The sequence below is a fragment of the Hordeum vulgare genome, chromosome 4H (assembly GCF_904849725.1).
Source record: "Hordeum vulgare subsp. vulgare chromosome 4H, MorexV3_pseudomolecules_assembly, whole genome shotgun sequence".
NCBI lineage: Eukaryota > Viridiplantae > Streptophyta > Magnoliopsida > Poales > Poaceae > Hordeum > Hordeum vulgare.
Genome location: NC_058521.1, coordinates 602,029,803 through 602,057,650, shown reverse-complemented (window position 1 = coordinate 602,057,650; position 27,848 = coordinate 602,029,803). Strand labels below are relative to the sequence as shown.

At 46.6% G+C, this 27,848-nt stretch overlaps 2 protein-coding genes across 2 annotated transcripts; one reads left to right on the top strand and one right to left on the bottom strand.

The window, feature by feature from the left end:
- Positions 1-2,221: 2,221 nt before the first annotated feature.
- LOC123449966 (tubulin beta-2 chain) lies at positions 2,222-4,184 on the top strand. Its single transcript, XM_045127354.1, has 3 exons — positions 2,222-2,668; positions 2,791-3,060; positions 3,185-4,184. The coding sequence occupies exons 1-3, from the start codon at positions 2,275-2,277 to the stop codon at positions 3,862-3,864; spliced, it is 1,344 nt and encodes a 447-aa protein (XP_044983289.1). The 5' UTR covers positions 2,222-2,274; the 3' UTR covers positions 3,865-4,184.
- A 5,121-nt stretch (positions 4,185-9,305) lies between these two features.
- On the bottom strand, positions 9,306-12,771 carry LOC123449965 (AT-hook motif nuclear-localized protein 8-like). The gene is made up of 6 exons (XM_045127353.1): positions 12,483-12,771; positions 12,343-12,398; positions 11,484-11,609; positions 11,052-11,195; positions 10,314-10,577; positions 9,306-9,994 (listed from the first exon to the last, which is right to left on the bottom strand). Exons 1-6 carry the CDS (start codon positions 12,754-12,756, stop codon positions 9,524-9,526), a joined length of 1,335 nt encoding a protein of 444 aa, XP_044983288.1. The 5' UTR covers positions 12,757-12,771; the 3' UTR covers positions 9,306-9,523.
- Between the last annotated feature and the right edge of the window lie 15,077 nt (positions 12,772-27,848).

Here is a 27,848-nt window from a genome sequence, read left to right as displayed (position 1 = left end):
GGCTCCGCCCGAGCTCCGCAGAAACGCGATCTAGAGGAAAAACCGTGGAGGCATGTGGTCGGGCTGCCGTGGAAAAGTCGTCTCAAATCAGCCCTAAAACCTCCGTATATATAGGTGGGAGAGGGGGGGGCCTTTCCTTGGGGCTCAAGGAGCCCCAAGGGGGTCGGCCGAGCCAAGGGGGGAAGGTCTCCCCCCCCCCCAAACCGAGTTGGACTTGGTTTGGTGGGTGTGAGTCCTTCCTTCCCTTCCCACCTCCTCTTTTTTTTTCTTTCTCTTTGATTTTTCTTCCAATGCGCATAGGGCCCTTTTGGGCTGTCCCACCAGCCCACTAAGGGCTGGTGCGACACCCTCAAGGCCTATGGGCTTCCCCGGGGTGGGTTGGCCCCTCCCGGTGAACTCCCGGAACCCATTCGTCATTCCCGGTACATTCCCGGTAACTCCAAAAACCTTCCGGTAATCAAATGAGGTCATCCTATATATCAATCTTCGTTTCCGGACCATTTCGGAAACCCTCGTGACTTCCGTGATCTCATCCAGGACTCCGAACAACATTCGTTAACCAACCATATAACTCAAATACACATAAAACAACGTCGAACCTTAAGTGTGCAGACCCTGCGGGTTCGAGAACTATCTAGACATGACCCGAGAGACTCCTCGGTCAATATCCAATAGCGGGACCTGGATGCCCATATTGGATCCTACATATTCTACGAAGAACTTATCGTTTGAACCTCAGTGTCAAGGATTCATATAATCCCGTATGTCATTCCCTTTGTCCTTCGGTATGTTACTTGCCCGAGATTCGGTCGTCAGTATCCGCATACCTATTTCAATCTCGTTTACCGGCAAGTCTCTTTACTCGTTCCGTAATACAAGATCCCGCAACTTACACTAAGTCACATTGCTTGCAAGGCTTGTGTGTGATGTTGTATTACCGAGTGGGCCCCGAGATACCTCTCCGTCACACGGAGTGACAAATCCCAGTCTTGATCCATACTAACTCAACTAACACCTACGGAGATACCTGTAGAGCATCTTTATAGTCACCCAGTTACGTTGCGACGTTTGATACACACAAAGTATTCCTCCGTGTCAGTGAGTTATATGATCTCATGGTCATAGGAACAAATACTTGACACGCAGAAAACAGTAGCAACAAAATGACACGATCAACATGCTACGTCTATTAGTTTGGGTCTAGTCCATCACGTGATTCTCCTAATGACGTGATCCAGTTATCAAGCAACAACACCTTGTTCATAATCAGAAGACACTGACTATCTTTGATCAACTGGCTAGCCAACTAGAGGCTTGCTAGGGACAGTGTTTTGTCTATGTATCCACACATGTAAATGAGTCTTCATTCAATACAATTATAGCATGGATAATAAACGATTATCTTGATACAGGAATTATAATAATAACTATATTTTTTATTGCCTCTAGGGCATAATTCCAACAGGGGCCTGCGACCTCCTCGCGCCGGCGGCGCGCAGGCCCACTCCCACGTGCACACCGAAACGGCCCAGGCCGTCGAGCACAACCGTCACCACGCGCTGCAACGCCTCACCTTGCCATCCGCCAGGCGCCGCAGCGCCTCGCCTTGCAATCCGTCGAGCGCCCCGAACTCGTCAAATTCACGCAGACAGGGGACTCCCACGCCCGCGTCGCGCCCAACCGTCCATCTCCATCCAGCGACGCAGCGCAACACTTTCGTCCACCTCCTCGCCAGCGAGTCACGCCATCCCGAACGCATCCGCTCAAGCCCCCGTCAAAGCACACGGCCCGCACCGCAGATCTCTGAACCAGAGAAGGGAAAGAGCCCCGCTGTCGCCGAGCCTCACGGGCTTTACCCGACAACCCCATCGGCGGCGGCAAGGGGAGGGGTGCGGTGTGTGTGACGCTAGTGGCGACGGCTAGGGTTCGCGGGGGAGCTCGGAAGTTCACTTTATGGGTTATGAATTTCACCATGAAGTAGTCAACAAAAATTTCCCAGTTACCGTTACCACGAGGGACCAGGCCGGCGGCCGCCCCACGCAAAAGACGTTTCTTTTCTCCCCCCAAAATTTTCAAATTCCGAATCCCCAACAGCCTCAAAACTAACGCCCCACAAACGGCGTCAGACCCGCCCCTCTATAAATCCCGCCCCACCAAACCCTGCCACCGCACTAACGCCATCCCCCCCCCCCCCCCCCCCCAATTCCCCACTCCACTCCACTCCACTCCACTCTCCTCCCCACCGCCGGCGCCGCCGCACCTCGTCCGACGAAGATGAGGGAGATCCTGCACATCCAGGGCGGGCAGTGCGGGAACCAGATCGGGGCCAAGTTCTGGGAGGTGGTGTGCGCGGAGCACGGGATCGACCCCACCGGCCGCTACGCCGGCGACACCGACCTGCAGCTCGAGCGCGTCAACGTCTACTACAACGAGGCCTCCTGCGGCCGCTTCGTGCCCCGCGCCGTCCTCATGGACCTCGAGCCCGGCACCATGGACTCCGTCCGCTCCGGCCCCTACGGCGGCATCTTCCGCCCCGACAACTTCGTCTTCGGCCAGTCCGGCGCCGGCAACAACTGGGCCAAGGGACACTACACCGAGGGCGCCGAGCTCATCGACTCCGTCCTCGACGTTGTCCGCAAGGAGGCCGAGAACTGCGACTGCCTCCAAGGTCTCTGCTTTTTTTTTCTTCTTCTTCTCCTGTTCCTCTGTTCCGTTCATCCGTCCTCCGCGCCGGCGGCGTGGATCTGGACCGGAGGAGAAATGGTGGCTGACGGATCTGTGCGGGTGCAGGTTTCCAGGTGTGCCACTCGCTGGGCGGCGGCACGGGGTCCGGCATGGGCACGCTGCTCATCTCCAAGATCCGGGAGGAGTACCCGGACCGCATGATGCTCACCTTCTCCGTCTTCCCCTCGCCCAAGGTCTCCGACACCGTCGTCGAGCCCTACAACGCCACCCTCTCCGTCCACCAGCTCGTCGAGAACGCCGACGAGTGCATGGTGCTCGACAACGAGGCGCTCTACGACATCTGCTTCCGCACCCTCAAGCTCACAACACCGAGCTGTAAGAAGCATCCACACTCCCGATTGCTGCCGTTTACTCTGTTTTTGTCTGATTGCTGATCCGTGATGCCCACTGATCAAACAATGAACTGATGAGTGCCGTTGATTGAATTGTCGAACAACAGTCGGCGACCTGAACCACCTCATCTCGGCCACCATGAGCGGGGTCACCTGCTGCCTGCGCTTCCCGGGGCAGCTCAACTCGGACCTCCGCAAGCTGGCCGTGAACCTCATCCCGTTCCCGCGGCTGCACTTCTTCATGGTGGGCTTCGCGCCGCTGACCTCGCGCGGCAGCCAGCAGTACCGCGCGCTCACCGTGCCCGAGCTCACCCAGCAGATGTGGGACGCCAAGAACATGATGTGCGCGGCCGACCCGCGCCACGGCCGCTACCTCACCGCCTCGGCCATGTTCCGGGGCAAGATGAGCACCAAGGAGGTGGACGAGCAGATGCTGAACGTGCAGAACAAGAACTCGAGCTACTTCGTGGAGTGGATCCCCAACAACGTCAAGTCGACGGTGTGCGACATCCCGCCGACGGGCCTCAAGATGGCCTCCACATTCATCGGCAACTCGACGTCCATCCAGGAGATGTTCCGGCGCGTGAGCGAGCAGTTCACGGCCATGTTCCGGCGCAAGGCCTTCCTGCACTGGTACACGGGCGAGGGCATGGACGAGATGGAGTTCACCGAGGCCGAGAGCAACATGAACGACCTGGTGTCCGAGTACCAGCAGTACCAGGACGCCACCGCCGACGAGGAGGGCGAGTACGAGGACGAGGAGGACGACGCCGACCTCCAGGACTAGCCCCCGCCCTCTGCGAAATCATCCGTATGATTATCAATTAACGGTTCTCTTATGTTAATTTGATTATGGTTCTGTAGAAGTGTTGTGTCTTTCTTAGTGAGTGCTGTTGTTGAGGAGCAGAAAACTCATGGAAGGGTGGTTGCTGATGAGATTGAGATAGATTGGTGTAAACATCTTGCACAATGGCGGTGTGCAACGCCCTGTTGCGTTCTACTCCAATTGTAGTGTCTGTTTATCTGGTGTCCGCGTCTAATTGTCGTGTTAAATCTAAATGTAATTCAGAGTTGCTTGTGTCTGATTTCAGTTCATGCTTTGTGCTATGGCTCTTGATCTTGTTCTGTTTCATGCTGTGAAATGAAATGTGGGCACTGGTAGTTTCTTCTTCTCCTTCCACTAGCCGTTGATGTGGATAAATTTTTACTTTAAAAAAATCAAACCTCATAAAGTTTGACCGTGGAAAAACGTTTACATTTAGAGTGACAGTCATACAGAATGGCGTTTTGGCCGAATCTTTGAAAAAAATCGAAATTTGAAAATTTTGGATTCAAAAAATCTTGAAAAAAAATTGTACAACTAAACAAGGATGTGAGAAGTATGCGTCCAAAAATTTCAGGATGAAGTACGATTGAAATATGACCTGTGCGAATAAGAGAGTGTTTGATAAGTTTTAGTACCATGACTAAAAGTAGTGGGACTAAGATGGTGTTTTTTTTTTCCAGGGACTAGACTTTTTTTAGTCCCAGTGACTAAAGAAAAAAGTCCCTCCAATAGAGTCTTTTTGTAGTCTCTTAAAAAAAAAGTCCCTCCTGTTTTCTTTACCTAGGGACTAAAAGGGACATTTTAGTCTAGTCCCTGGGCACCTAAAACTTGTTAGCCTCACCCATGCTTGGATCCAAATACTAAAGAGACTAAAATTATGTTAATGAGCATTTATTATCCTCCCTTTCCAGACTAGTAGAGAGAGTTAAATAAGGAGAGAGATGACTAATGCACATTTAGTAGGGGTTTCCCTGAGTAAAAAGTTTTAGGGTCTGTTTGGTTTCAAATAAGTCACCAACTTATAAGTTGAAAAGTACAAAAAGTGACTTATTTTGCCAAACAGACCCAACTTATAAGGCACCCCAACTTATAAGTCATAAGTTGCTTTACCCCAACTTAAAACTTATAAGTCACCCACTTTTACGTGGGACCCACCACCTTTTCAGTTTTTATAATATAAAACAGGATGAGAAGGTGTGGTCAGGTGACTTATAAGTCAGATGACAACCAAACAGGCGTGACTTATAAGTCACTAGTTTTAAGGCCCTGTTTGGTTTCAATAAGTCAGGTGACTTAAAACCAGTGACTTATAAGTCACGCCTGTTTGGTTGTCATCTGACTTATAAGTCACCTTTTCATGCAAAAGTGAGTGACTTATAAGTTTTAAGTTGGGGTGAAACAACTTATTACTTATAAGTTGGGGTGACTTATAAGTTAGGTCTGTTTGACAAAATAAGTCATTTTTTGCACTTTTCAACTTATAAGTTGGTGACTTATTTGGAACCAAACAGGACCTAAGTCACCTGATTTATAAGTCACCTGACTTATTGAAACCAAACATGCTCTTAGTCTCAAGACTAGCTTAGCCCCTCTTTAGTCAGGGATGCTTGGAACTTTAGCCTCTTAAAAAGACTATTTTTAATCAGACTAAAATAAGTCCCTTGGATCCAAACACCCTCTAAGATATTGTTTCATATTTTATATACTTGGTCAAATTTTGTAAAGTTTAACTTTTCACACATTATGGAAGGGAGTATCATGATTCTGTGAGCTTGATGGCAGATTGTACACTAGCCTGTTTCAGTGTTGCATTATTATCACAGTACACATATGCCTCGTTGTCCATGGATCTTGTTCTCTGCCACACCACAGCATTGACTGGTTGTAGTTGCTTCCGCATATCGCATCACATGGACGCATGTGTCGCAGCACAGCACCACTTTGCCGGACAGCAAAACTTTCTCCTTTTTCCCATTCTGCATTCGTTCACAAGCTTCTTTTCCATGGGGTAGATCCATCAATTACTACTGCTGTGGTACTTGCTGAACAATTGCCTCGGCAACTGCAGTGCTGCCCTGTTGAGCCATGAGATTAAGTTGTCCTATCTTGTTTGACCGTCTTGGTGTATCTACACTCGGACACCTCATACTTGGCTCAAATATGCAAGCGGCCTATCCGAACGCAAAATTGTTATCCAACCATACGCCTGAAATAATATATTAGATAAACGAGACGTCCGGTTTGACCGGCAACCAAAAATGTCTGAAAGAAAAAAGACCCCTGAAGGGTAGCCTAAACGCCCAGGCTGACCGACAACATCCATATTCAGCCTGTAAGGGCATGCCCAACGGTATGCTTCAAACCGTATGCCCTGCTGCCAACTAGGCTCGGATGCCAGCATGGAGCAAAAGCAGTAGCCTTGCTGTGTGTCAGGGTGGCCTGCAGAAGAGGTCGCTGCTTCATGAGAGATTGAAGGAAAAGAGAGGAGAGAGAGAAGAAAAGGAGGTGAGAGATGACCATGTATGTGTGCTGGGCACGAGGAAGATGACGGTACTAGGATCCATACAACTGATGGGGCGGATACGGGGATGCGCGGACGAGCCCGTTATGTTGGATCTGGCCACTATGCTCTCTCCCACACACACATAAATTCATCCCTATTTGCACTTCGGGTCAAACCCTAACCAGTCCACTCCCCTCCGCCACCTAGCTCTTCTCTAGCGAATTCCAGTCATCTTCAGCATGGCATGTAACGGATCTGACTTTGAGAGATTCAGATATGTAGAACGGGAACTTGTCCCTTGCAATCCCAAGGAGGAGATGGCGGTCTACGTGGCTCTTTGCCGCTCCCAGGAGCAGTGCGCCCTACCGTGGACGGACTTATGCCGTTGGGAATCCAGTATGTCCACGCAAATGGTGATTGGATTCACCGTTGTTCGTGATGGGAGATGTACCCCTGTCTCGTGGATGCAGTATGGCCCGTCTTGCGCCCGAACCCCAGGATGACGGTGCAGCCGCTTTGGTGGTGCGTTGTCCTCATGGGGTTGGGCTCCAAGTCGAAGGTAAACGCTGATAGGGTGTATGGCAGGCACGCTGCAGACACGGAATGGCAGCTCGCTAAGCCCGACCATCCGGCCACGTCCATCATCGATCTCGCATTGACTAGCGATGTTGAGGCCACAACCTCCTACATGGAAGATTGGGGCATGTGACACAGCGGCGCCTCGAGTCCCGTGAGCTGGTCGGTGTCCCATGTCCCATTCTACCTCGCCGGTGGCCACACCTTCACTTTGAGGGGCTTAGCTGCTCGTCGGATATGGACACGGTCGTGGAGCCAGACGAATGCCGTCAAACATATTGATTAGTTTTGCCTTACATGTAGTTGTATGGACCCGATGATTTGAAAATAAGGTATCCAGTTGTGGGATCCAATATATGAGTGCTGGTCGGTCATTATCCGCGGAAGCGCATGTTTGAGGGCTAAAATTTGCTAGGTCCGGTTGTAGATGCTCTTAGGGCAACTCCAACGGGGCGACCCAAACGAACGTTTGCTTTGTCCGCTTTTTGTCCGTTTGGGTCGTCCGTCGGCCTATCAGTGTACGTATTGTAAAATGGGTCGGCACATGCGCCCAACGGGAAGCAAGTGGGCAGTAACATTGTAGTATTATAATAATAGGAGAGAGGTGGGTGGGAGTGGGCCAACGAATTAAATAAGCAGACAGAGGTGGGTGGGTAGCTGTGTGACAAGTAGGCCAGGCCGGCTACATGCGGACACAGAGAGGACGCGCACGCGTCCGCTTCGTGTCCGCGCCGACATTTTAATCCCAATTTTGAGCCAGAAATGGGTCGACGAGGACACAAAACGGACGCGTTTTGAAAATGAGTCCGCGAGTTGGGTCATCACTTTTATCCGCGCGGATCCAAACGAACTGCGGCGGACCAAATGGATTGCCGTGGTTGCTGTGAGATTCTATCCGTTTGACCGGTCATCATCTTGCTCCTCTCGCTACTCTGTTTCTGAGCTAATTTTACACATCTACCTTGCGATTCTTCCATCTTATCCTCTGTGTTGCTGGGTTGATCTCCAAGCAGGCAACAGCACTAGTTTATGCCACCCAGACATAGTACAGACTACAGAGAGGCCATCAAGATTCTTCTCTAGATCCACTGACGCGATCTCGATGAGTTAACTTGGAGATGCAGCAATGGAGTTCCCACACTAGACTAGACACTGTCTAGATGTTGTCGTTGCTTGGGCAGATCACATCACATGCACGCCATGTGCAGCAGCACAGCAAAAGTGTTTGGGGTACTAGACTACAGTTTAGTGCTACTACTTACTCAACAGCTATCCCTGCCACTGCACTGTTGAGCCATGAGATTAAGCTGCCCTACGTTTGACCGGTCTTATATCAACTTGCTGACAGATTATATCTAATCTGTTGGAAATAATAAGGATCTGTCTGCCTCCTGGACAAGTTTATTCTCTACTACTATATCTGTTTACTGATTCTTCTACTATCTTATCTGATGTGCCATGGGATTGGTTTGATCTCCATGAAGGTAACAACAACACTATTCGTCCCGTTTCTAAATATATGACCGCATAGAGATTTTAATACGGACTACATACGGATGTATATAGACGCATTTTAAAGCACAGATTCATTTATTTTGATTCGTATGTAGTCTCTATCGAAGTCTCAAGTTTTATGTTTACGAACGGGGGGAGTGGTTTTTACCACTTCCTTGGAGGATCATGCACACAGACGTATAGAGGCCATCAAGATTCCTCCTATGCATTACCACCTCTGCATCCACCCACTCTAGATCCATTCACCTGAACTAAAGAAGAAGAAAAGTTTGAGATAGCTTGGAGATGTAGCAATGGAGTTTCTTCATCTGTACTACACTCCTTACTCATGCCTGTGTTATCAGGCTCATTATATGCAGATGATATTATCAGGCTCTGGTGGACTGGAGTTTATAGACTGACATTTATCCTGAGACCAACATGATGTTCCAACTCACAGTTGCATCTCCGTCCAGTACATTGGTCGGTGGTACAAAGCAAAACACAATGAACGACTCTGTTACATCGCCAAGATTCAAAGGCATCATTTTACATGCGGAGATCGATCTTCGCTTGATGAGAATGGCGCAAAGTCCGCCCGGCAGATCGATCATGGCATCAAGTTCGAGCTCCGGCAGACCTTGAATCTTCAGGCCGTTCTTGCCCTCCTATGGCAGTGGCAGCACACTCTCAGGCCCCCACAAACTGCCTTCCAGATCATGCAATGCAAGGGACTGGTTCAGCTCAAGATCGCGTGCCTACTTGCGCCCGAGGCATACCAACAAATCCGATCACCGGAAGACACTGGTGCCGACTGGTACTCAGTATATGAAGCTGACCAACATAGTTATCAACAGAAAAAAAAAACCAAGAGTACATACAATGTTCACTCTATCAACAGAAGAAAAGAAAAAAAGACTATGACTAAACTCAGTTACACGGTGGTCACGAAAAGCACAACTACCTAACACATGAGCTTTTGTACCATCTTGAGAGGGTAAATGTATCACATGATCGAGTTCAATCAAATACAGTGGCGCGATGTTGTTAAGACACTCCAAGAGATGGCTCAACATCGATCTCACTTGATTCATTCTGTTCCGCTGAGGTAAGAGACGCATGTCCTGGATTTGGACTAACAACTCCAATAAAGGGCTTGACATCAATCTCGCCTGATTCGTTCTGCAACATGGAAGTATGAGGTGTATATTCTGGGTTTGGGTTAACCAGTCCGACAAAGGGCTTGACATCAACCTCGCTTGATTCGTACCGTTCTACGCGAGTACAAGATGCATATTCTGGATTTGGACTCAGCAATCCAACAAAGGGCTTGACATCAACCTCACTTGATCCATGCTGTTCCACGGAAGTACGAGATGCATATTGTGGGTAGAAAAAGTCACTGGGTAGAGTGTTACCATTTCCGGTGGCACCTTGCATATTAGGATAACACGCAATGGCTGCCCTAGATGTGTTGTTCGGAGAGAATCCACTGTTGTGAAAGCTTCGAAGAATTGCCTGAAAGAAGCATATTTTAACTTAGTAACTGAATCATGGTTTGCTGTCATCACTTGTCTGTTTCATGTAGGCATATAACAACTGACAGAAATAGAAGAATGCGGCTCCTTATATTCTACTCCCTCACTTTCTAAATATAAGTCTTTTTAGAGATATCAGTACGGACTACATACGGATGTATATAGACATACTTTAGAGTGTAGATTCACTCATTTTGCTCCGTATGTAGTCCGTAGTGGAATCTCTAAAAAGACCTATATTTAGGAACAGAGGGAGTAGAAAGAAGCAAACTATTTTGGTTTGAGGGCTGGACACCAACCATATATGATTCACGCTGTTCCATGGAAGTACGAGATGCATATTCTGGATTTGGATTAACCAATCCGACAAAGGGCTTGACATCAATGTCACTTGATTCATTCTGTCCCACCAAAGTACGAGATGCAAATTGTGGATTGGAACGATCACTGGGTAGAGTGTTGCCATTTCCGGTGGCACCTTGCTTGTTTGGATAACACGCCATGGTTGCCCTAGGTGCGTTGTTTGGAGAGAACGCACTGTTGTGAAAGCTTCCAAGAATTGCCTGAAAGAAGCATATTAAATAAATTATGGTCTGCTATTATCACTTTGTCTGTTTCATGTAGGCATATATCAAAAGGGCTGAAATTGAAGAATGCAGTTTCTTATATTCTAGAAAGAAGCAAGCTATTTTGTACTCCCTCAGATCCATAATAAGTGGTGTGGTTTTAGTTCAAATTTGAACAAAAATTACAACACTTATTATGGATCGGAGGGAGTAGGAGATAACACTTGCTCATTAACATATTTCTTCTACGACGAACATTGTTTATAAAGCGGTAAAGCGACCCAAAGCGAGCACCACCCGCTCTAATGCTTAAGCGACGCCTAAGCGCCTAAAGCGGGCAAATATCTAAGGCGCTGCCAGGGCGCCTTGTCGCTTAAGCGACGCTTAAGCGTCTGAAGCGGGATTGAACACCAAATAACTGTTTACATAAATGAAATGAAAAGTTTTACACGTCCTAACATCTTTACATACCTGGACAGGAGTTTCAGCTATGAGAGGTCCAGCTATAATGCCACTGATCACAAGACTATTGACGGAAGCAAGGGTAATACGCAGAGATCGATGGTCATTAGATGTCAAAATGGATCCAGACAGCCGGATGATTTCTAAAGGACCCTGCAGAAGTTGAATTAAGAGTTATGAAAACCAATTTTCAATGGATGAATAGAACTCATAAGAAAACTGTGCTCACTCGGAAACATGGACCTCTGTAATCACAAATAACTCAGACAAAAACTGTAATGTTCCCCACAGGCCTTCTTCATGTAATTTGACACTGACATTTACTTGTTCAAAACAATCACTTGACTCACATTTCCATCTTTAGAATTCATGCTAATGATGTTTGCGATGTTGAATAATTGTGAAAAATATATGTTAAATCTTGAGGAGCCAAGGTCAAACCTTGTGAGTTAGAGTGACACCAGATGGCTGGACTAGAACTGCTTCCTTAACAGACCCAAGAGCTGAAAGAATGCAGATGGCCTTCGAATTTAGCTGTGAGACCGCCATGACCCTTGATATGATATCCTGCAGAAGGATTTTCAGGTGATGAAATTTCTTGCCACATTCAATCCGAGGGAGTATGTTGAGGGGCGAAATATTGCCCCTCTGTTATGAGGTTCATCCAAATGTTAAGACCTATGCAAATCATGTTTATAGAAACGGGAGGGTCCAGTTCCACCCTTCGCAGCAAAAGGAAACCCACGGGCTAAGGCAAACACATGTTCTTCTGTGCAGTGTTCTGGCTCTATTGACCTTTATCTTCTCTTTCCTTCTAGAGATATGACTGTATAACTCGTGTCAAAATAAAATATAGATTCACTTCTGCTGAAATTGGGTACTGACTTCATTCCATCCCACTTGTCATGAGTGTTTGGTTCAGCTCATAGGTTCATTTGCATCAATGGGATAAACAGTAAGCATTGGCCTCGTTTCCAATTTTATGTCAAAGCAATAATAAACTTATAAAGGCCCCTTTTCTTTGAAGATTACAGATTGCAACCGAGGTCCTATGGTGCAAACAATTGTGACAATAAAAGTCCAACTAGGCTGCAACTAGAGCAATGAACAGCTCCGGTATAAGATGTATGGGTATTTCAATATGGACTACATACAGACTGAAATGAGTGAACCAACACACTGAAACGTGTCTACATACATCGGATTCAGAAAAAAGTTAGAACATCTTATACTCGTATTTGTGAACAGAGGGAGTAGTTTCAGTTCTAATTGTACATGAACAGAGAGTCAAGCAGCATACCTCTCCGGCGGCAATGGTGAGCACGTGCGGCTGGAGCCCGCCCAACTCCCCATACCCTGTCCACGGCGACAAGCGAGGATGTCAGCGGACGGTACGCGGTCGAGCATCCATGAGCACGTATCAGGGCGAGAAGGGCTCACCGTTGGCGGTCGCCGCCGGGGCCGGCCGCGCAGCCGGCGAGGGCGCGAACCCCGGCGGCGGCCCGAGCCCCGGCGGTGGCGGCAGGCAGGCGACCTTGCGGGGGCGCCCGCGGCGCCTCCTCTCCGGCAAAGGAGCCTGCGGCGGGGGCAGAGGAGGGTAGACCGGGCGGGAGATCGGCTCGGCGAGCCGCGGCGGCGGCGCGACGCGGGTGCGCATGGCCCACACGATAGGGGACGGGCCCCGCAGCCTGTGCAGGCCCGTCGGCGCCTCCATTGGCCGCGCCTGGGTGACGGCCGGTGGCCTAGAGGTAGGCGACGGCGGCGGCGGCGGCGGTGGCGGAGGAGGAGGAGTCGGCGGGGAGGTGGCTGCTACAGAGTCCTCCCCGGCCGCTTCCATTTCTTTCAATTTCTTTTTCAAAAATCGTGCTGATGCTGAAGTTTGTTCCGCTTGTTGGAACTTGTTGGGGTTTATTTTATTTTAAGGAATGCATACCAAGAAAGGTATAAATGCTTGGATTAAAATAATCCGTTATATTTATACAAATATAAATGCCACGCGTCTTCTTTTTCTTCTTGAGGAAGGATCTCGAAGAACCGGAAGCGATGGTACACGTCAGTCTTAAATAAAAATAATTTTATGTACAAACATAAATGTCATAAGTTTTTTTTTTCCGAAGGTTGGGACTCGAAGGACCGGGAAGCCGACGATACGTGGTAGTTTATATTAGGTCCCAAATAAAAAGAAATAAACAAATATAAATGCCACATGTTTTCTTTTTCTCTTTGTCGAAGGGGTTGGAAGGACCCCGAAGCGGTGACAGCCGATTTGTTTACATTAGGTCTCAAATAAAAATGGAGTTTAGAGATAACTCCTTGACTTATGCGAAGAGGACCTCAGATAATCGAAGAAGATGTGAGCGACCCAAATTAGCTTCTTCACGTCGGCAATCTTGCCGTTACTCGGGATATGCCGCTTGAGACGATGGGACCTCCATAGCTTCCCTTTAGCAGCGTGCACGCCAAAGAAAGAAAACATAGACATTGAGACCAAGCTACACTGCCTTTCCTTAGGCAGCCAAGCCGAGCCCCCCTTCCACTAGCAACGCACGCCGAGAAAATAAAATCACAAATGTTGAGCCGAAGCTACACTATCTCTCCTTAGGTAGCCAAGTCAAAAGGAATGGTATTAGCCGCCCTTCGACCAGAAGGATCAAAGGCTATGCCATGAAAGACCGACCATCGACGACTGCCACCAAAGCTTCTTATGAGACCTCACCTTTAATCATGGGCTCCATGGTCTCCAGCTATGTGCCACTTCCCTCCTCCTTATCCATCGTTGTGGTGGCATCGGGAGTCAAGAACGAGACTGAAGCTTCCTCCAAACATGGACACATCAAACCAATTTAGGGATTCACTGACGTTACCCCTGTCAGTTGCACATGACACAAGAGGACAAAAGGACCTAGCCCTAATATGCACATGATTAACCCAAGCTACTCCACCGCCTCCGCTTCACCTGATATTACCATCGGAGAAGAGTGAGGATGGGACGGGAGCACCCTGCGAGAGACCTCTCCACTATTATAGAGAGGAAAGGAGGTAAGAGAGGGGCCCCTCCCTTCGGGTCCCTTATCATCATCTCAAAGTGAAGCGTCGATCAAAGGTACAAGTTGTCTTTGGTCATCTCATCCAACCGGGCCAAAAGGCCAATGAGTATGTGAGAAAGGAAAAAAGGCACTACCAATACATATACTCTTACCACGTCATCCTGTTGGAAATATGCCCTAGAGGCAATGCTAAATAGTTATTATTATATTTCCCATTTAAAGATAATCGTTTATTATCCATGCTATAATTGTATTGAATGAAAACATAGATACATGTGTGGATACATGGACAAAACAATGTCCCTAGAAAGCCTCTAGTTGGTTAGCCAGTTGATCAATGATAGTCAAGGTTTTCTGACTATGTGCAAGTGTTATCACTTGATAACTGGATCACATCATTAGGAAAATCATGTGATGGACTAGAACCAAACTATGAACGTAGCATATTGATCGTGTCGTTTTATTGCTATTGTTTTCTGTGTGTCAAGTATTTGTTCCTATGACCATGAGATCATATAACTCACTGGCACCGGAAGAATACCTTGTGTGCATCAACCTTCGGAACGTAACTGGGTGACTATAAAGGTGCTCTACAGGTATTTCCGAAGGTGTCCGTTGAGTTAGTATGAATCAAGACTGAGATTTGTCACACCGTGTGACGGAGAGGTATCTCGGGGCCCACTCGGTAATACAACATCACACACAAGGCTAGCAAGTAATGTGACTAAGTGTAAGTCACAAGATCTTGTATTACAGAACGAGTAAAGGGACTTGCCGGTAACGAGATTGAAATAGGTATGCCGATACCGACGATCGAATTTCGGGCAAGTAACATACCGAAGGACAAAGGGAATGACATACGGGATTATATGAATCCTTGACACTGAGGTTCAACTGATAAGATCTTTGGAGAATATGTAGGATCCAATATGGGCATCCAGGTCCCGCTATTGGATATTGACCGAGGAGTGCCTCGGGGCATGTCTATATAGTTCTCGAACCCGCAGGGTCTGCACACTTAAGGTTCGATGACGTTTTAGTATAATTGAGTTATATGTGTGGTTAACGAATGTTGTTCGGAGTCCCGAATGAGATCACGGATGTCACGAAGGTTTCCAGAATGATCCGGAAACGAAGATTGATATATAGGATGGTTTCATTTGGTCACGGGAAAGTTTCGGGCAATTCCGGCAGTGTACCGGGAGTGACGAATGGGTTCCGGGTGTTCACCGGGAGGGGCCCACCCAACCGGGAGTGAGCCCAAGGCCCTAGGGTGGTACCACAAGTCCTTAGTGGAATGGTGGAGTCAACCCAAGGAGTCCATGGCGCCACATAAGAAAATACCAAGAAAAAGAAAAAGAAAAAGGAAAGAGGGAGGTGGGAAGGAAGAGGAGGACTCCTCCTTCCCAAACCGAATTGGAGGAGGAGTCCTCCTCCTCCTGGCGGCCGGCGCACCCTTGAGGCCTTGTGCCTCAAGGCTAGCCCCTCCCCCTCCCTCCTATATATAGTGGTGGTTTAGGGTTTTTTGAGACACAACTTTGCCACGTGCAACTCTAGCCTATACCACACAGTTTCACCTCTACATCGGATTTCTGCAAAGCTCGGGCGGAGCCCTGCAGGAGTAGATCACCACCACCACCGGAGCGCCATCACGCTGCCGGAGAACTCATCTACTTCTCCGTCTTGCTTGCTGGATCAAGAAGGTCGAGATCATCGCCGAGTTGTACGTGTGCTGAACGTGGAGGTGCCGTCCATTCGGCTCTAGATTGGAACGGATCGAGGGACGGATCACGGGATGGTTCGGGGGACGTGAAGACGTTCCACTACATCAACCGCGTTTCTTAACGCTTCCTGCTGTGTGATCTACAAGGATACGTAGATCCAAATCTCCACTCGTAGATGGACATCACCATGATAGGTCTTCGTGTGCGTAGGAATTTTTTTGTTTCACATGCAACGTTCCCCAATAGTGGTATCAGAGCCAGGTTCATGCGTAGATGTTATCTCGAGTAGAACACAAAAGGTTTTGTGGACGGTGATGTTCGGTTTGCTGCCCTCCTTAGTCTTTTCTCGATTCGACGGTATTGTTGGATTGAAGCGGCCCGAACCGACATAACCCGTACGCTTACGAGAGACTGGTTTCATCGATTGACATGCAACCTCGTTGCATAAAGATGACCGGCAAGTGTCGGTTTCTCCAACTTTAGTTGAATTAGTTTTGACCGAGGCGATCCTTGGAGAGGTTAAATAGCAATTTTCACATCTCCGTTGTGGTTTTTGCGCAAGTAAGATGCGATCATACTAGATACCCATAGCAGCGACGTAAAACATGCAACAACAAATTAGACGATGTATAACTTGTTTTTGCATAGTATGCTTGTGATATGACATGGCCAATGACGTGATGTGATATATTGGATGTATGAGATGATCATGTTGTAATAGTTAATATCGACTTGCACGTCGATGCTATGGCAACCGATAGGAGCCATAGGGTTGTCTTTAAACTAACATGTGTGTTTGCAGATGCGTTTACTATATTGCTAGGTCGTAGCTTTAGTAGTAATAGCATAGATAACACGACAACCTTGATGGCGACACATTGATGGAGAACATGATGATGGAGATCATGGTGTGGCGCCGGTGACAAGAAGATCATGCCGGTGCTTTGGTGATGGAGATCAAGAAGCACAAAATGATGGCCATATCATGTCACTTGATAACTGGATCACATCATTAGGAGAATCATGTGATGGACTAGACCCAAACTATGAACATATCATATTGATCGTGTCATTTTATTGCTATTGTTTTATGCGTGTCAAGTATTTGTTCCTATGACCATGAGATCATACAACTCATTGGCACCGGAGGAATACCTTGTGTGCATCAAACGTCACAACGTAAATGGGTGACTATAAAGGTGCTCTACAGGTATCTCCGAAGGTGTCCGTTGAGTTAGTATGGATCAAGACTGGGATTTCTCACTCCGTGTGACGGAGAGGTATCTCGGGGCCCACTAGGTAATAAAACATCACACACAAGCCTTGCAAGCAATGTGACTAAGTGTAAGTCACGATATCTTGTATTACGGAATGAGTAAAGGGACTTGCTGGTAACGAGATTGAAATAGGTATGCGGATACCGACGATCGAATCTCGGGCAAGTAACATACCGAAGGACAAAGGGAATGACATACGAGATTATATGAATCCTTGACACTGAGGTTCAACCGATAAGATCTTCGGAGAATATGTAGGATCCAATATGGGCATCCAGGTCCCGCTATTGGATATTTGACCGAGGAGTGCCTCGGGGCATGTCTATATAGTTCTCGAACCCGCAGGGTCTGCACACTTAAGGTTCGATGATGTTTTAGTATAGTTGAGTTATATGTGTGGTTACCGAATGTTGTTCGGAGTCCCGAATGAGATCACGAATGTCATGAGGGTTTCCAGAATGGTCCGGAAACGAAGATTGATATATAGGATGGTTTCATTTGGTCACCGGAAAGTTTCGGGAAATTCAGGCCGTGTACCGGGAGTGATGAATGGGTTCCGGGTGTTCACCGGGAGGGGCCCACCCAACCGGGAGTGAGCCCAAGGCCCTTGGGTGGCGCCACAAGTCCTTAGTGGACTGGTGGAATGCTACGGCGACAAAAACCTTCTGTCATCTCTTGAGCGTGCGTTGGTTTTCCCTTGAAGAGGAAAGGATGATGCAACACAGGAGCAGTAAGTATTTCCCTCAGTTTGAGAACCAAGGTATCAATCCAGTAGGAGAATCTCGTCAAGTCCTGAGTACCCGCACAAACACAAAGAGCTTGCACCCAATGCTATAAAGGGGTTGTCAATCCCTTCAAGATTGATTACAAAGTGAGATCTGAAGGCGGAAAGTGCAACGAAGAAAAAGTGTAAGGCTGAAAATATGGTGTGGAGTAGACCCGGGGGCCATAGTGTTCACTAGAGGCTTCTCTCAAAATAGCAAATATTACGGTGGGTGAACAAATTACTGTCGAGCAATTGATAGAACCGCGCAAAGTCATGACGATATCTAAGGCAATGATCATACATATAGGCATCACGTCCGAGACAAGTAGACCGATACTTTCTGCATCTACTACTATTACTCCACACATGGACCGCTATCCAACATGCATCTAGTGTATTGAGTTCATGACGAACAGAGTAACGCCTTAAGCAAGATGACATGATGTAGAGGGATAATCTCAAATCAATGATGAAAACCCCATCTTTTTACCCTCAATGGCAACAACACGATGCGTGCCTCGCTACCCCTTGTCTCACTGGATGAGGTCACCGCACGGTATGAACCCAAAACCAAGCACTTCTCCCATTGCAAGAATCATAGATCTAGTTGGCCAAACAAAACCCACAACTCGAAGAGAATTACAAGGATATGAAATCATGCATAAGAGAGATCATAAGAAACTCAAATAAGATTCATAGATAATCTGATCATAAATCCACAATTCATCAGATCTTGACAAACACACCGCAAAAGAAGATTACATCGGATAGATCTCCATGAAGATCATGGAGAACTTTGTATTGAAGATCCAAGAGAGAGAAGAAGCCATCTAGCTACTAGCTATGGACCGGTAGGTCTATGGTGAACTACTCACGCATAATCGGAGAGGTCATGGTGTTGATGAAGAAGCCCTCTGTATCCGAATCCCCCTCCAGCAGGGCACCAGAACGTGCCCTAGATGGGATCTTGCGGAGAGAGAAGCTTGCGGCGGCGGAAAAGTTCTTTCGATGATCTCCTGATTGTTTCTGGGATTTTAGGGAATTTATAGGCGAAAGACCTAGGGCATAGGTGGCCCAGGGAGCCCACAAGCCTGGGAGGCATGGGCCCACCTGGCCGCGGCTAGGGGGCTTGTGGGGTCCCTGGTGGCCCCCTGCCGTGATTCTCAGGCTTCCCGATCTTTTTCTGTTTCGAAAAAAAATCTTTTTGGCAGTTTTGTTCTGTTTGGACTCCGTTTAAAATCCTTCTCTGAAAGGGGTCAAAAACATGGAAAAACAGGAACTGGCACTTGGCACTGAGTTAATAAGTTAGTCTCAAAAAATATATAAAAGGCATACAAAACATCCAAAGTTTGACAGGATAATAGCATGAAACCATCAAAAATTATAGTTTGACAGGATAATAACTAGCACTTGGAGACGTATCATGGAGTCAGCCCAAGGAGTCCATGGCGCCACATAAGGAAATACCAAAAAGAAAAGAAAAACAAAAAGGAAAGAGGTAGGTGGGAAGGAAGAGGAGGACTCCTCCTTCCCAAACCGAATTGCAGGAGGAGTCCTCCTCCTCCTGGTGGCCGGCGCACCCTTGAGGCCTTGTGCCTCAAGGCTAGCCCCTCCCCCTCCCTCCTATATATAGTGGTGCTTTAGGGTTTTTTGAGACACAACTTTGCCACGTGCAACTCTAGCCTATACCACACAGTTTCACCTCTAGATCGGATTTCTGCACAGCTCGGGCGGAGCCCTGCAGGAGTAGATCATCACCACCACCAGAGCGCCATCACGTTGCCGGAGAACTCATCTACTTCTCCGTCTTTCTTGGTGGATCAAGAAGGGCGAGATCATCGTCGAGCTGTATGTGTGCTGAACGTGGAGGTGCCGTCCGTTCGGCTCTAGACCGGAACGGATCGTGGGACGGATCGTGGTACGGTTCGTGGGACGGTTCGAGGGACGTGAAGAGGTTCCACTACATCCACCATGTTTATTAATGCTTCCCGCTGTGCGATCTACACGGGTACGTAGATCCAAATCTCCACTCGTAGATGGACATCACCATGGTAGGTCTTCATGTGCGTAGGAAATTTTTTGTTTCCCATGCAATGTTCCCCAACACTGGTATCAGAGCCAGGTTCATGCGTAGATGTTATCTCGAGTAGAACACAAAAGGTTTTGTGGCCGGTGATGTTCGATTTGCTGCCCTCCTTAGTATTTTCTCGATTCGGCGGTATTGTTGGATTGAAGCGGCCCGGACCGACATAACCCGTACGCTTACGAGAGACTGGTTTCATTGATTGACAAGCAACCTCGTTGCATAAAGATGACTGGCGGGTGTCGGTTTCTCCAACTTTAGTTGAATTAGTTTTGACCGAGGCGATCCTTGGAGAGGTTTGCACATCTCCGTTGTGGTTTTTTGCGTAAATAAGATGCGATCATACTAGATATCCATAGCAGCCACGTAAAACATGTAACAACAAATTAGAGGACGTCTAACTTGTTTTTGCAGAGTATGCTTCTGATATGATATGACCAATGACGTGATGTGATATATTGGATGTATGAGATGATCATGTTGTAATAGTTAATATCGACTTGCACGTCGATGCTATGGCAATCGATAGGAGCCATAGGGTTGTCTTTAAACTAACATTTGTGTTTGCAGATGCGTTTACTATATTGCTAGGTCGTAGCTTTAGTAGTAATAGCATAGATAACACGACAACCTCGATGGCGACACATTAATGGAGAACATGATGATGGAGATCATGGTGTGGCGCCGGTGACAAGAAGATCATGCCGGTGCTTTGGTGATGGAGATCAAGAAGCACAAAATGATGGCCATATCATGTCACTTATGAATTGCATGTGATGTTAATCCTTTTATGCACCTTATTTTGCTTAGAACGACGGTAGCATTATAAGGTGATCTCTCACTAAAATTTCAAGACGAAATTGTGTTGTCCCCGACTATGCACCGTTGCTACGGTTCGCCGTTTCGAGACACCACGTGATGATTGGGTGTGATAGACTCAACGTTATACAACAGGTGCAAAACAGTTGCACGCGCGGAACAATCGGGTTAAACTTGACGAGCCTAGCATGTGCAGACATGGCCTCGAAACACATGAGAACGAAAGGTCGAGCATGAATCGTATAGTTGATATGATTAGCATAGAGATGCTTACTACTGAAACTATTCTCAACTCACGTGATGATCGGACTTGAGTTAGTGAATTTGGATCATGTACCACTCAAATGACCAGAGAGATGTAGTTTTTGAGTGGGAGTTTAACAAGTAATTTGATTAGTTAAACTCTATTTATCTTGAACATAGTCTAAGTCCACTTTGAAATATTTGTGTTGTAGATCAATGGCTCACGCGACAGTCACCCTGAATTTTAATACGTTTCTAGAGAAATCTCAGTTGAAAGATGATGGAAGCAACTTTGTAGACTGGGCTTGTAATCTTAAGTTGCTCCTGCAAGCTGGGAAGAAGGATTATGTCCTTAATGCTGCGCTAGGAGATGAACCACCCGCTACGACTGACCAAGATGTTAAGAACGCTTGGTTAACACGTAAGGAGGACTACTCAGTAGTTCAATGTCCAGTCTTGTATGACTTAGAGCCAGGACTTCAACGTCGCTTTGAGCGTCATGGAGCATATGAGATGTTCCTGGAGTTGAAGTTTATCTTTCAGAAGAATGCCCGGATCGAGAGGTATGAGACCTCCGATAAATTCTATGCTTGCAAGATGGAGGAGAATTCGTCTGCCAGTGAACATGTGCTCAAAATATCTGGGTACTCAAACCGTCTAGCTGAGCTGGGGATTGAACTCCCGCAAGAGGCTATCACTGACAGAATTCTTCAATCACTGTCACCAAGATACAAGAGCTTTGTGTTGAACTATAACATGCAAGGGATGAACAAGTCACCCGGCGAGTTATTCGCGATGCTGAAAGTCGAAGAGTCAGAACTCCGGAAAGAGCATCAAGTGTTGATGGTCAATAAGACCACTAGTTTCAAGAGAAACGACAAAGGCAAGAAGGGTAACTCCAAGAAGAGCGGCAAACCTGTTGCCAATCCGATGAAGAAACCCAAGGCTGGACCTAAGCCTGAAACAGAGTGTTATTATTGCAAGGGACTGGGTCACTGGAAGCGCAACTGCCCCAAGTATCTGACTGATAAGAAGGCGGCCAAGGAAAAATCAGGTATATTCGTTATACATGTTATTGATGTGTACTTAACCAACTCTCATAGTAGTGCCTGGGTATTCGATACCGGTTCTTTTGCTCATATTTGCAACTCAAAACAGGAACTGCGGAATAAACGAAGGCTGGCGAAAGATGAAGTGACGATGCGTGTGGGAAATGGTTCCAACGTTGATGCAATTGCCGTCGGCACAGTTTCACTTCACTTACTATCAGGATTAGTTATGAACTTAAATAATTGTTATTTAGTTCCTCCGTTAAGCATGGACATTATATCTGGATCTTGTTTATTGCGAGATGGTTACTCGTTTAAGTCAGAGAATAATGGTTGTTCTATTTCTATGAGTAATATCTTTTATGGTCATGCACCCAATGTGAGAGGATTGTTCATATTGAATCTTGATAGCGATGATACACATATACATAACACTGAGACCAAAAGAGTTAGAGTTAACAATGATAGCGCCATGTTTTTGTGGCACTACCGCTTAGGTCATATTGGTGTAAAGTGCATGAAGAAACTCCATTCCGATGGACTTTTGGAGTCACTTGACTTTGATTCACTTGACACGTGTGAACCATGCCTCATGGGCAAGATGACTAAGACTCCGTTCTCCGGAACAATGGAGCGTGCAAGTGACTTGTTGGAAATCATACATACCGATGTGTACGGTCCGATGAGTGTGGAGGCGCACGGAGGATATCGTTATTTTCTCACCTTCACTAACAATTTGAGTAGATATGGTTATGTCTACTTGATGAAGCACAAGTCTAAAACGTTTGATATGTTCAAGCAATTTAAAAGTGAAGTCGAAAATCATCGTAACAAGAAGATAAAGTTCCTACGGTCTGATAGTGGGGGTGAATATCTGAGTTTCGAGTTTGGTGCTCACTTAAGACAATGTGGAATTGTTTCATAGTTGACACCACCTGGAACATCACAGCGTAATGGTGTGTCCGAACGTCGTAATCGTACTTTGTTAGGAATGGTGCGATCTATGATGTCTCTTACCGATTTGCTGTTATCGTTTTGGGGTTATGCATTAGAGACAGCTGCATTCACTTTAAATAGGTGATACGTCCATTTTGCATCATGGTTTCATGTTGATATTTATTGCTTTTTGGGCTCTATGATGTCTCTTACGAGGATCGAAGCAATGGAGCAACAACTCTTCAAGTGCCAAGGGATGGTGGAGCATGGACTTAACGCCAACCACATGATGATCACGGAGTTCACCAACAAGCACATGATTTATGCCAATGTCATTGGGAAGCACCTCTCCAGGCTCTATGACAAGATTGATCAACTCCAGGCCCAGATCCATGACCCGCAGAACCAAAACTATGTGTATGAGTATAGATTTCAATCAATACGGTTGGCTACAAATTTGAGGATTCCGGAGACTCGTTCATCTTTCCATGATGAAGCACCTATCCCTTGGAATACGGAAGATCAAGCCCATGTTGCAACAACTCCACCACCATCACCTGTTGAGGAACGTCGCATGGGAAACAAAAATTTTCCTACGCGCACGAAGACCTATCATGGTGATGTCCATCTACGAGAGGGGATGTGTGATCTACGTACCCTTGTAGACCGTACAGCAGAAGCGTTAGTGAACGCGGTTGATGTAGTGGAACGTCTTCACGTCCCTCGATCTGCCCCGCGAACTATCCCGCGATCAGTCCCACGATCTAGTGCCGAACGGACGGCACCTCCGCGTTCAACACACGTACAGCTCGACGATGATCTCGGCCTTCTTGATCCAGCAAGAGAGACGGAGAGGTAGAAGAGTTCTCTGGCAGCGTGACGACGCTCCGGAGGTTGGTGATCATCTCGTCTCAGAAGGGCTCCGCCCGAGCTCCGCAAAAACGCGATCTAGAGGTAAAACCGTGGAGATATGTGGTCGGGCTGCCGTGGCAAAGTTGTCTCAAATCAGCCCTAAAACCTCCGTATATATAGGGGGAAGAAGGGGAGCCTTGCCTTGGGGTCCAAGGACCCCTAAAGGCTTCGGCCGAGCCAAGGGGGAAGGTCTCCCCCCCAAACCGAGTCCTACTTGGTTTGGAAGGTGGAGTCCTTCTTCCCTTTCCCACCTCCTCCTTTTTTTCTCTTTGATTTTTCTTCCAATGCGCATAGGGCTCTTTTGGGCTGTCCCACCAGACCACTAAGGGCTGGTGCGCCACCCTCAATGCCTATGGGCTTCCCCGGGGTGGGTTGCCCCCCCGGTGAACTCCCGGAACCCATTCGTCATTCCCGGTACATTCCCAGTAACTCCGAAAACCTTCCGGTAATCAAATGAGGTCATCCTATATATCAATCTTCATTTCCGGACCATTCCGGAAACCCTCGTGACGTCCGTGATCTCATCCGGGACTCCGAACAACATTCGGTAACCAACCATATAAGTCAAATACGCATAAAACAACGTCGAACCTTAAGTGTGCAGACCCTGCGGGTTCGAGAACTATGTAGACATGACCCGAGAGACTCCTCGGTCAATATCCAATAGCGGGACCTGGATGCCCATATTGGATCCTACATATTCTACGAAGATCTTATCGTTTGAACCTCAGTGCCAAGGATTCATATAATCCCGTATGTCATTCCCTTTGTCCTTCGGTATGTTACTTGCCCGAGATTCGACCGTCAGTATCCGCATACCTATTTCAATCTCGTTTACCGGCAAGTCTCTTTACTCGTTCCGTAATACAAGATCCCTTAACTTACACTAAGTCACATTGCTTGCAAGGCTTGTGTGTGATGTTGTATTACCGAGTGGGCCCCGAGATACCTCTCCGTCACACGGAGTGACAAATCCCAGTCTCGATCCATACTAACTCAACGAACACCTTCGGAGATACCTGTAGAGCATCTTTATAGTCACCCAGTTACGTTGCGACGTTTGATACACACAAAGTATTCCTCCGGTGTTAGTGAGTTATATGATCTCATGGTCATAGGAACAAATACTTGACACGCAGAAAACAGTAGCAATAAAATGACACGATCAACATGCTACGTCTATTAGTTTGGGTCTAGTCCATCACGTGATTCTCCTAATGACGTGATCCAGTTACCAAGCAACAACACCTTGTTCATAATCAAAAGACACTGACTATCGTTGATTAACTGGCTAGCCAACTAGAGGCTTGCTAGGGACAGTGTTTTGTCTATGTATCCACACATGTATATAAGTCTTCATTCAATACAATTATAGCATGGATAATAAACGATTATCTTGATACATGAATTATAATAATAACTATATTTATTATTGCCTCTAGGGCATTATTCCAACATCACCTCCAAAGGAAGACAACTCAGCATGGGTATGGGCAATCCCCTTGGCTTGTGCCAAGCTTGGGGGAGTTGCCCCGGTATCATATCACCATCATATCTTTTGCATTTACCTTTGTTTTAGTTTGTTCCTTTTCAGTTTTCTCTTTCTCTAGTAGAATAAAGGTCTTAGTGTTTTAGTCTTGAGTTTTGCTTTGTGTCACCCCCGATGTATTCGAGCTCGTGAGCCATATAATAAAGATTATCTTAGTTGAAGGGCTTTGCCTCTTGCCATGATTAAAAAGATCGAGAAAGAACAAAAGCATGAAAGATCATATAGTGATATTATGGGAAGTGATGGCTTCACATCTAAAAAGTATGATGATTGAAACTTGTTGAGGGTAGACAAACATAGACCTTGGTCATTGTTGCAATTAATAGGAAGTGATAAAGAAGGAGAGGTTCACATATAAATATATCATCCTTGACACCATCTATGATTGTGAACACTCACTAAATTATTACATGCCTAGAAGTAGATGTTGGACAAGGAAGACAACATAATGAATTGTGTTTGCTTGGTTTCGAACAATGTTATATGATAAGAGATCCCTTAGCATGTGACGATTGCTTCCACCTCATATTAGCCAAAACTCCCGCACCAAGTAGAGATACTACTTGTGCATCCATAAACCTTTAACCCAGTTTTGCCATGAGTGTCCACCATACCTACCTATGGATTGAATAAGATCCCTCAAGTAAGTTGTCATCAGTGCAAGCAATAAAAATTGCTCTCTAATATGTATGATCTATTAGTGTGCGGAAAATAAGCTTTGTACGAACCTGTGATGAGGAAGACATAAAAGCGACAGACTGCATAATAAAGTTCTTTATCACAGGAGGCAATATAAAGTGACATTCCTCCGCACTAAGAGGACACACATCCAAACCTCAAAAGCGCATGACAACCTCTGCTTCCCTCTGCGAAGGGCCTATCTTGTACCTTTACTTTTTGCCCTTGAAAGAGTCATGGTGATCTTCACCAATTCCTTGTTTCGCCTTTATCTTGGCTAACCTCACATGCTAGGAAAAGATCTATATTCATATGTCAACTTGGAGGTAAGTATTCATGAATTATTGTTGTTGACATTACCCTTGAGGTAAGTAGTTGGGAGGCAAAACTATAAGCCCCTATCTTTCTCTGTGTCCAGCTGAAACTTTGATCTCATGAGTACCACGTGAGTAGTAGCAATTGTAGAGAACGAAAAGATGATTGAGTATGTTGATTTGCTTTACAAGCTCTTATTTGACTCTTTCTAATGTTGTGATAAATTGCAATTGCTTCTATGACTAAAGGCTATCGGTTGTTGATTATCGGTAAGGTTCTTGATTCATGCTTTACTTTGTGAAGGATTTTCACTTTAGCATGAGAGATTATATGTTGGTATTGCTGTTCTAATCTTGATCATGATGCCTGCATGTTCGTATCTTGTTTTGTTGACACCTCTCTCCCTAAACATGTGGTCATGTTTATTGATCTAGGCCTTCGCTTGAGGACAAGCGAGGTCTAAGCTTGGGGGAGTTGATACGTCCATTTTGCATCATGCTTTAATGTTGATATTTATTGCTTTTTGGGCTGTTATTAAACTTCGAGGTACAATACTCATGCCTTTTCTCTCTTATTTTGCAAGCTTTACATGAAGAGGGAGAATGCCGGCAGCTGGAATTCTCGCCTGAAAAAGGAGCAAGTTTGAGATGCCTATTCTTTGCAACTCCAAAAGCCGTGAAAATCAATGTGGAATTTTTTGGGAATATATAAAAAATAATGGGCGGAAGAAGTACTAGAGGGGCACCACCTGGAGGCCACAAGCCTTCCAGGCCCAGCCTACCCCCCTGGCCGGGCCTGGGGGGCTTGTGGGCCCCCTGTTGCCCCTCCGGCGCTCATCTTTTGCTATATGAAGGGTTTCGTCCGGAAAAAAAATAAAGAGGGAACTTTTCGGAGGATTCGCCGCCGCCACGAGGCGGAACTTGAGCAGAACCAATCTAGAGCTCCGGCAGGACGATCCTGCCGGGGAAACTTCCCTCCCGGAGGGGAAAATTGTCACCATCGTCATCACCAACACTCCTCTCATCGGAGGGGACTCGTCGCCATCAACATCTTCATCAACACCATCTCATCTCCAAACCCTGGTTCATCACTTGTAACCAATCTCCGTCTCACGACTCCGATTGGTACTTGTAAGGTTGCTAGTAGTGTTAATTACTCCTTGTAGTTGATGCTAGTTGGATTATTTTGTGGAAGAGTTTATGTTCAAATCCTTGATGATACTCATTACCGCTCTGGTCATGAATATGATTATGCTTTGTGAGTAGTTAATTTTGTTCCTGAGGACATGGGATAAGTCATGCTAATAGTAGTCATGTGAATTTGGTATTCGTTCGATATTTTGATGTCTTGTATGTTGTTTTTCCTCTAGTGGTGTTATGTGAACGTCGACTACATAACACTTCACCAT

Coding starts and splice junctions, on each gene's coding strand:
- LOC123449966 (XM_045127354.1), top strand. CDS start 2,275: ATGAGGGAGATCCTGCACATCCAGGGCGGGCAGTGCGGGAACCAGATC. Junction 2,669..2,790: donor GAACTGCGACTGCCTCCAAG/GTCTCTGCTTTT, acceptor GTGCGGGTGCAG/GTTTCCAGGTGTGCCACTCG. Junction 3,061..3,184: donor CAAGCTCACAACACCGAGCT/GTAAGAAGCATC, acceptor GTCGAACAACAG/TCGGCGACCTGAACCACCTC.
- LOC123449965 (XM_045127353.1), bottom strand. CDS start 12,756: ATGGAGGCGCCGACGGGCCTGCACAGGCTGCGGGGCCCGTCCCCTATC. Junction 11,610..12,342: donor TCACCATTGCCGCCGGAGAG/GTATGCTGCTTG, acceptor ATCCTTCTGCAG/GATATCATATCAAGGGTCAT. Junction 11,196..11,483: donor GTGTCACTCTAACTCACAAG/GTTTGACCTTGG, acceptor CAACTTCTGCAG/GGTCCTTTAGAAATCATCCG.